Below are 9,944 nucleotides of genomic sequence, written 5' to 3' on the forward strand. Positions count from 1 at the left end.
TTCTGCTGCATACCCAGCAATCTATTCACCCTAAAATGCATAGTTTTCATTTAGGCACACTCCACCATAAACCAAATCCTTACTTAGTGTTATTTCTCCATTTCAAAGATCCAAACTTTTACACAGCATTACAAACATAGTGCACCTCACCCTGATTGGCCTTTCACTGCTAGACTCCATTCCTAGCTCCCAAAATCCGGCCTTTAGGCTTTTTCCACTGCCTTTCTTCTCATGTTTGTTTCAACTCAAAAGGCTTCTCATCTTTCCTTTGACTCTCCTCTAACTATCTACCAGGGAACCAAGATATGCTTAAGATTGGGTAACCTAGGCTGCCTTAAGCTGTCCAAATCCTATTCCAACCTCTATGCCTTAGAATTTCCAGCTTCTCCCTTGATTCTTCACTCTCAAAACTGATCTTGACACTCAGCTATACCTTGAGAATCCTTCATGAAAAAATACCGATGAAGCTGCCTTACATTCCCCTAGGCATACCATTGAAATACACACAGCTTTCCATGCACTCAAAATTCAACCCTTGGACTTATCCTAAAGGGATCAGATTCCTTATACCTTCGCCCGGAATTACCATCATCCCTAGAGAGACCTTCTAAGTAATCAACCTTGCTTACCTTTCCCTCTAACCTCTATTCCTTTGGGCTACTCTATAGGATCAATATTCCCTTAATTTCCTCATGGATAATGGCTGATTAGAACACCTATTTGACCCAAATTAAGCCTTCATGTGCTGCTATAACCAAATGGCCATGTCTAGCCTTTTTTTCTAGACTTATCCCCATTTCCAGCACCTCCTTAATTCTCAAATAGCCACTTCACAGCACTCCACCCCTTTAACCTAAGGGATATACCACTTAAAAGTCCAAGCTTCATTTTTCCCCAAATTTACATGGCTCCATGCCATCCATTTGGACAAGAGTGCATCTCTCTTCTATACAAGAGATTCTATTTGACAGCCTATTCTTTAGCACTCAAAATAGTGCATAAGACTCCTTAAACCCGACAATTCCATATCTCACTGGTAACTAACCTTTGGCTTCTAACTTATCCCATCCTAGGCAACACTAGACCTTCTATTCCCTTGCTCATTTTCAACATGATGATTCTTCTTCCCTTTCCTTGCTATCCCTGGAATTTGATCAACATAGGGCTACACCATACAAGACAACCCTTGCACACACCCTTTTCCCCTCACTGTTCGCAAGGACCCTCACTGCAAGAGCCTAAAGCTATCTGAAATACTAGCTTCCTCCCTCTCACAATCTAGCCCATGCTTACACAATGAATATGACAAAAATTCTAGATTTTTCAATTGCTCTACCCTGGATAATAGGCTAGTCTAGGACACTCCCAAGAGATTCTCCTTGCTGTTTTATTTACACAGCATACCAGATTTCATCCCTTGCCCTTAGCATTAGCTAATTTTATGTCCTATTGGTAGAGTTTTCCCTCATAGGTCAGATTCCTAGCTTTTAGAAGACCTAGGCATACCTATTCCTAAAACTCCACTCTCCTAACCCTTCTCATACCAGAAGCAAAAATTTCCAGCAAGCTTACACCCAATTCCAGCAAGCTCATAGATGCTTGGGAATTAATTAGGGACACATCATCTCCACTAGGTTACTTCTCCTAGCTCCACCATGAGACAAGGCCTAGATAGATCCCCCCTTAGATCCTAGAAAACTGACCTCTTAAGGACTTTTAACGAATACAAGGCCTATTTTGGAGACTTCTACATTTGGAAACCTTACCAAACTACATGGCTACAATTCCCTTATACCTGCAAAATTTTCCTTCCCTAATATCCCTAGCCTTAGATACATTTCCTAGTCCTTGCTCACCATTGTGAGCTATCCTCAAAATGCCCTAGCCTAACCTTATCATAGGCTATCCTTAGTGGTTGCAGTTTATCCACATAGAAATGTAAGACTGCACCACATATCCTCCATTTTTGAGGGTTGCTTCAATCTCTCTAAGAGATCCTAGAGCAACTTCTTAGGACTCCATTTCTCCAAAATAGAAGATATCCTTTCCTATCTAATTCTCCTAAGGACATTAGGCTTATGATTAAAAAAAACAGAACACATTTTACAGCTTCTTAAATTTAGGAATAGCTCCACCATGCATCCTAATTTCTCCCATCTCCAATTCCCTTGACCTTACTTGTTGCCTAGTAAACCATTTCCCCCTCCACCATGACTCCTATAGGTAAATACCTATTTCCTATGATGAGTACCCCTTAAAACTAGTATCCATGCCTCCTTTAACAGCACTTCCAGACACTTATAGGACACCTGCACTATCATAGACAAAAACATGCATGGTGTTAAAGCACTCGGGACTGGTTCTATCTTGGGGGGGTTCTTGCTTCCTATTTGGGCAGACCTTCTTCATATGCCCTTCTTCATGGCAATTAAAACATTTAAGCACTCTCTTGCCAATCCTAGACTTAGACCGAGACCTATCATTAATCCTAGGGTCTCTTCTTCCTGTTCTAGAGTTCACTGCCAAGGCTTCTATGGCAGATTTTGGGACTCTACCTTGTGTTGAAAATCTTTGGTACAGCCGGTTGGAGGGTTCTAAACATGTAAAGTGTCTCTAGTCTATCCCAAAGATCCTTCGTGGTTGTCTTCTTTGACACCTCCCGCAAGACTTTTATCTTCTAGACTTAGAATACGGGTGTTAAAAAACTCTTTGATGGTTTCTATCCTCCTATCCCTGATTTCCTTTTTCTGGACTTCAGATAGGGTTTTTGGGCATAGGCTTTCCAGCCTCTAGGGCTTCCTCCAATCCAAGATTCCCCAATAAAGCTCTCATCTTCACCCTCCATAGGCCAAAAACGTTTTGGCCATCAAGCTTCTTCACATCATACTGTGCGGCAAAGGCTATAGAAGCCATTCCTGCGGGTATGGAGTGAAATTCTGAGTTCTTGATGGATCTTGATGAGAGACCCGGCTCTGATACCAAATTGTTAGAAATTGGGAACACTGGCAGCCTTTAAATCACCCAAGAAACCACTCAAATACCTCACAACACACTCACAGCTCACCCGGCCAACATACCACAACACAACCATATACTAAAGAACAGAAATTTAAAGCAAGAACAGAACAAGAAATGAAAATATCAAACCACACAAGGAGACAAAGATTATCTTAGTTCAGGCCAACTTGAATCAGCCCTACATCCAGCCTTCAAACCCGAGCACAGCCTCTTTATTTGATAGATGATCAGTACAACAACTCTCCTCTTTCTCTCTCTCACGATACAAGCCTCTCCCAAGAATGTACAAAGACTACTTACACACACATATAGCCTTCCACTCTCAAAGCTCTCATGAAAAACAGAAAGAGAACATGCGGCCCTCTAACCCCTAGCCCTCACTACCCTATTTATAAACAACAGTGAAATTTCCTAGGCACATAATTGATATTTATAGTTTGACACCCAAACTTTGAACTAATTACACTTGAGGCCCAATGCCTATAAACTAACCATTAATCGCATATAAACAACTACACAAAATCCTATCACTAAGTCGAGACAATCTTCAACACTTTTCTCTTCAAAACGCTCACAAAGTTTTTCAGAGAACTCTTCCCAAGTATACTCCTCTCTCACCCTCAAACACCCTTGAAACCAAGTGTCCACTACTTCATTGAAGTAAGCAATGGCCAAGGTCACCCTCTGCATCCTCGATATATTGTGCCAATTAAACAACCTCTCACACTTCCTCAACCACCATCAGGGATTAGTTCCTTCAAAGACCGAAATCTCCATCCAGGGCATGGGAAACCCCAGATGATGGGGATTAGGTTGGTCGTTCCTATCCCTACCCATCATTCTTTCTAACTCCTCCTCCTGATCTACCTCAATCTTGGAGGTCCCATTTCCCTTGTTCATCCTATTCCCTTGTAAAATTGGTTCAATCTTTTCTCTAGGAAGGAAATCAGAAAAGGGACTTACCGCATTCTAGCGAGTAAACATCACCATGAATTACTATATCTGGGCTCCCATTTCTTCTCATAACCTCACAATTGATCCCTCCAGTCCTTCCATCGAACTCTCCAACTTACAATCCACCACCATGATCGCTTCATGGTTACAAGCACTCCCAAACTCCAACTGATCGATTCCGCTTTGGAACTCTGTCATAGTCAAGCTGACTTGCTGCAACTATGACTCAAAGTTCTTCATGTAGGTTCCTTCTACCATCTCGCCGATCCAACAGAGCCCCAACCGAGAATTGTTGCTCTAATACCAAATTTATCACAGCCTAAGCTTGACAATTCTCTTCTTTCTAATATGATGAGAATTAGAAAAGTTCTCACAAGAACAGAGAGCATAAAATAGAGAGGAATAAAGGGGAGAGAGAGAGAGAGAGAGAATAAGGGAGAAAAGAGAGGAGAAGAAGAAGAAGAAGAAGAAGAAGGATAATCAGAATTTTGTAATATTCTCGATAAAAATCCATCCACGAGGGTTTGGAGAATTTATACAAGGCGCTTGGAGGAGTGGATTCTCCTGCCAAGGTGGGCCCTACACCCTTCATGGCTGTAACAACTTGCCTACACCCCTAGCCTCTTGCACATGACAAACACTAACTACTATAATAGTAATTACAGCAGTAAAAAATTAAAAATGGCTATAATCCTGGTTCCTCTCGTGACACAATACACTTTAATAACCATAACAATTACTGTAAACCATAATGCCACAAATCCAATTCCTTTTTTCCCTAAATTCCAACATTCAACACCATGGCAATTAAACCTTTCTTCCATTCAAAACACCTCATATCCTTGTTGCATCATTTTAGACCCTCAGTCTACAAGGTATCAGATTATATGCCAACCATGAAAGGTAAGTTATCCAAGCGTGGGTGAAGGAATATGAAATAATGGTAGAAACAAAAGAAACAAGTATCCTGAAAGGACAACATCACAGTTTATGACAAAGGACACCCACCAATCTGAAGCTCTGCTAAAACATGTAAGGTAACAGGACAGCAAATACCTGGATACAAACAGGTGTAAATTAAGTTAATTCCAATATGTTCCATTTGTGGCCATCTAATCCAAGCTTCTCAACATCAGCAGCCATGGAAGACGAAGTTTAAAAAAGGAGCAGGAATTTGACCGAGTGCATAGAATTCCGATCAAGCCAAAAAAAAGCAAAAGTCCTTTGGCTCATGCTAGGCAATGTCAAAAACCTATAATCCCATCTCAATAAAATGAATAGGATAAATGAAAAGTCCAAAGGGCAATAATAAAATTAGGGTTGACATAACTAGATAATTCATTTATGATTTTGTTTTTATCTCCACAGAAGTAACCATCCCTATTCCCTAAAAGAAGCATCAACACAAATAATCATCTAGTGCAACATTAAATAGTTGCAATTGGAACAAGTACACAACTTAAAGGCCAAAATTCGTCCTCTGACACTAAATATAGTTTAAATTATGTGAAAAAAAATAATAATGCAGCCAGCAAATGGCCTGCAACAGAAGAGGAAGAGGAAATGTGCCCCCCCCCCCCCCCCCCAATGTGACTTTATTCAGTAAATTAGATTACCTTAGACAAAGAATATGCAAAATTTGACCCCACCTAATGGGATCAAGTCTTGATATGTCATTGTGTGTTGTTGTAGACAAGGAGCACGCAACTAAACTGGAGCTCAAGTGCACTGGATCAAGGTTTTAGATCTACCAATGAATGGTTTTAAGGGCATTACACATAATGTTGGCATTACAAAGTCATTAAACAGACTTTTGTTGTAGTTTGCATCGAGTGTAAGCCCTAGAAGAAACCAGTGAAGTCCATAGTATCAAGCGGCAAATTATTCTATGTATAGTTATGTACTTATGTATGGGGGTTATAATAGGAAATGTGGTCTTTTATTTCCCTTGTAACATCCGCCCATAATGTCTATAAATAGAAGACATAGGGCAGCCATTTGTTATGCGATCATTCATTCTGATGTGCAAGTGCAGTGTGTGAGAGGAAAGCTAGAAGAAAGATAGACTTTGTAATCTCCAAGATTGACTATGCTCGTGTGTGTGTGAGAGGGACTCTCGTGTACTAGTTTCATTCATTCTTAGTGGATTTCATAGAGGATCTGAAGGCTGGATGTAGGACCATTTATGTGGTCTGAACCAGGATAAATCTTGTTGTCTTCACTGTGTGGTTTGATTGTTTCTTTCCCTAATTTCTTTACTGTTTTCAATTTCAGTTTTCATATTTCTGCTGTTGTGATTGATTTTGGGTGAGAGTGTGTGAGATTAGCATTGAACAGAGAGGATCCTAGTGCTCCTAATCATAACAACTTTAGTTAACAATTCTATATTTCATAACTTACATCACAGCTTGTTCATATTCTTATCTTAACAAGTAATAGCATGAACACGAAGACATAAACAGGGCATTATCTTAGAACTCACAGTCCAAAAACCAATATGTTATCATCAAACATAAGCTCACTAAGAAAGGAATTTATAAACAGTATAAGTAACAGTACATCAATGTTCCTATAAATAGAAGATCTTTTTCATCAACATTAACATGCATTTACTGCAGCGCAGAAATCTACAAGGCACCTGAATAAGTCACTGAATCTTTAAAACTACAGCTTAGTTTTCAAGTCAAGCAAAAATAGGTAAGCACAATTCAATAGAAATTTGGAATAGCATTAGATGCACAATAAGTTGAGTAAGAAAAAAAAAAACCTTATTACCTCCAAGCGGTCTAATAGATTAGAAAAAAACCTTATTACCTCCAAGAGATCTAATAGATTAGAAAAAAGACCTACCTCCAAGCGATCTAATAGATTTTCAGCCACAGCATCAACAAAAGAATCCTTTGGACGCATCAACCATGCTGCTCTGTCACGCTGTAAATGAAAGCTAATATTACAATGAATAATTTGAAAACTGAGAATAGCATTGAAAACTTTCACAAAATTTCACTATAAGATGAGAAAAGGAAGTTGTGCAGATCATATAGATTGCATCTAACCAACAGCAAGGCATGGAGGTCTAGAGCATTCAATGATTGGTATAGACACCATTCATTTTCTCCAAGGCCATGACTCTATTTAGCAGATCCAATCTAAAGAAACTTGGACTGTCTTTGATGATCTGGAAATTCAACAACTGGTTCAACAATGAAAACATCACAACCAAAGAATAAAAACTCCACTCGGACTGCTTCTTTTAATGTTTTCAATTATTCCAGCATGCATTGGCAAACTTACTGAGAAAAGTGAAAAATAATGGCCACAGTCCAATAAAAATATGGAAAAATATTAAACAAATGTTTGATGTCAGACATGCAATAAGGCATTCAATTGCAAGTGAAAACAGCTCCTTAGACAATAATTAGAATCAAAAGTAGAAATAAACGGCAGAAATGCTTCCAATCAAAGCATTTTATTCAAAACATACTACCTAAAAGATAAAAATAAGAAATGAAAAATAAGAAATGAATGCACACATCAACCAAACTTAAAATGATGTAAATTGCCCCAAATCTGCGTCGCCAATGCTTCCGTTGAGGAAGTGTAATACTACAATTTTCAGTACAAATAGTATTCTTTCGACAAAATTATCAGGGAAAAGAAAAGAATGTTTGAACAAGATTTTGGACGTAAAAAAGGAATGGAAGGACTTAACTTGTTTGCGCTTGAGATGGCGATCAAAGATCTCGACCTTGGAGCTCTGAACGAACTCTTCTCCCCTATCGTCATCCGTAGTGGAAAACCATCTTCTTCTAATTCTACAATCACCACTACTATCACCGCTACGACTACTACTGAACAATAGCCATGGCAGTGAACTTCTCCTCCTGCCCAATAATCTTCGAGACCCACCCACCACTGTCCTCATCTTCCCGGAACCGCAGAGAGAGACTGGACTGGCGGTTGTCCTTCCTCACCGACAAACGTGAATTCGCATGTTTCTGTAGATGGAATTGTAAATCCTGATGCCTTGGATCATCCTCATTGGCCTGCTTTCCACCGCTCTGCCTCTGGATTTCGCATCGCCCACTTCCTTTCGTCTCCTTCTGAGTTGAGGTTTTGCAAACAAGCGAAAGCCCCAAAGCCTGCCCTCCTCGCCTCGTTTATATGTGGTTTATTTTTGCTTACAAGTGTTGCATCTTCTGCAACCGTAATTGAATTTTATAAATTTTTATTTTAAATATAAAAAGTTAGAATTAAAAATAAATTTTATTAAATTTTGTGAAACTCATTCATTTATAAGGTAAGGGGTAAAAATTTGGAATTCATTCATTTTAAGTCAGTGATTAGGCATTATTTTATGTCTACGGGAGACATGTGGGTATGAGTGAGGTTAACTTTTAATTGTAAGTAAATTCATATATATGAGTGGGCAAGTGCTTCAAATCCCACGACATCTCATTTGCATTTAGGGTTTCTTTTCTTTAGCAAAATAGAATAAAATAAAACGAAAAACATACAAATAAAAATGCAAAATATAATTTTATAAATTTATTTATATTATTTTTCTTTTTATAGAGAAATTTTTTTTGTTTTGAATACAAAAATAAGTAAAACAAATATTTTAATTCAAAATAATTGATACAGTGAAAATTTATTCATAATCATATGGTGGTAGACGGCCCACAAGCTATCCACTCCTAAAGAAATTAGAGTTAGCAATAGAATTGGGCGACCTTCCATTATTCTTGACTCTAAATCTCAATAATTTGTTCCATTATCTCAATGGGATAGGGATTTTCATCGAATTCCCCACCCCAATGAGGTGTGGGATAGTATCATGGTACCTCAAACTCGTAGAGAGAAAGGTTTCATATGAACATATATAGAGAGAGAGAGAAAAGAGCACGACGTGGGTGCTTTTCGATTGAAACTTAATTAGAGATTTCTTAAACCCAACCCAACCTTTGTCAAATAACCTTTAACCATACAACAAGCTATCTTTGTCTTTCCAATGCTAGAAGAAATGTACAAGGGACAACAAGTAAAGGTGAGGTAAAACATTAAGGTAGGCTCAAAAAATTGAGTAATTATGATAAGAGAACTACTACTTATCGCAAATCCAACGAGTAATAATAGTTTGGAAACCTTGGAATCACAAACTCTTATAAAGATTAGATCATTGCCATTATATAAGCTCTGACCAAGTACCCTATTATTAGTGAATTCCATTCACTCTCCTTACCATTATGCTCTTTTGTTGTCTTTCTCTATAGCCACCCCTTAAGCATTAAAGAGCCCTTTTAAACACATCCTATCACAATTCTTTGTTAATGATTATGGGTGCAGGCAGCAGTAGATGGAGATATCAAATAAGTCAAGTTGCCTAACTTAGCTCATGGCAAGCCGAGCTTTGGGCTGACTCTAAATCTTAAACCCATTATTGTAATAGATAGGTTGGGAGTAAACTGAGCCTAGGGACTCCAAGCTTGGAAGCGGAACCAACCTAGATTGCAATCAAATAAATTTAAATTAAAAATTATGCAATAAAAATTATTTCATTGAATAAATTACTTTTAAATTAAAAAATCAACAAAAATATATACTACAGTAATTAATATGCCCTACAAATAACAAGTATAAATTGACTGAAGACTTTCCATCGAATCTTTGAATGAACCATGAAAGTATGACTTGTTGAGCAAGTAAATAATTAAATAAGGCAACGGCTATTAAACAAGGCAACAACTAAGCGGCCATCCCTCGATCCATGAGAAGCTAGGGTGAGAAAAGCTATGATCCAACTTAATCAAGCATTCAAATGTATCAAGCAACCATCAATTGAAGCAATAGCCCAGGAAAATCGAGAGACCCCTCGATTGTAGCCAAGTGGCTCCAAAAAATCGAGTGCCCAAATAGTTGTGGTCGAATAGCCCCGAAGAACTATTAGAAAACAGACATGGGTACAGGTCAAA

General features: G+C 38.4%; 1 protein-coding gene across 4 annotated transcripts in view; it reads right to left on the reverse strand.

The window, feature by feature from the left end:
- The window catches only part of LOC127807345 (putative methyltransferase At1g22800, mitochondrial), an 81,748-nt gene extending 73,606 nt beyond the window's left edge, over positions 1-8,142 (reverse strand). The window contains exons 1-2 of one of the 4 annotated variants that reach the window (XR_008024642.1): positions 7,685-8,140; positions 6,823-6,903 (exon numbers count right to left, since the gene is read on the reverse strand). Coding sequence is in view for 3 of the 4 variants with exons in the window: in XM_052345089.1 (XP_052201049.1) it covers positions 6,823-6,903; positions 7,685-7,897 (294 nt within the window). In the remaining variant the exon portion in view is untranslated. Of the gene's footprint in view, positions 1-6,822; positions 6,904-7,684 lie in introns of all 4 variants that reach the window. The other 3 variants (XM_052345089.1, XM_052345087.1, XM_052345088.1) reach the window with 3 other exon arrangements.
- Positions 8,143-9,944: the final 1,802 nt, after the last annotated feature.

The sequence above is a fragment of the Diospyros lotus genome, chromosome 8 (assembly GCF_014633365.1).
Source record: "Diospyros lotus cultivar Yz01 chromosome 8, ASM1463336v1, whole genome shotgun sequence".
Taxonomy (NCBI): domain Eukaryota; kingdom Viridiplantae; phylum Streptophyta; class Magnoliopsida; order Ericales; family Ebenaceae; genus Diospyros; species Diospyros lotus.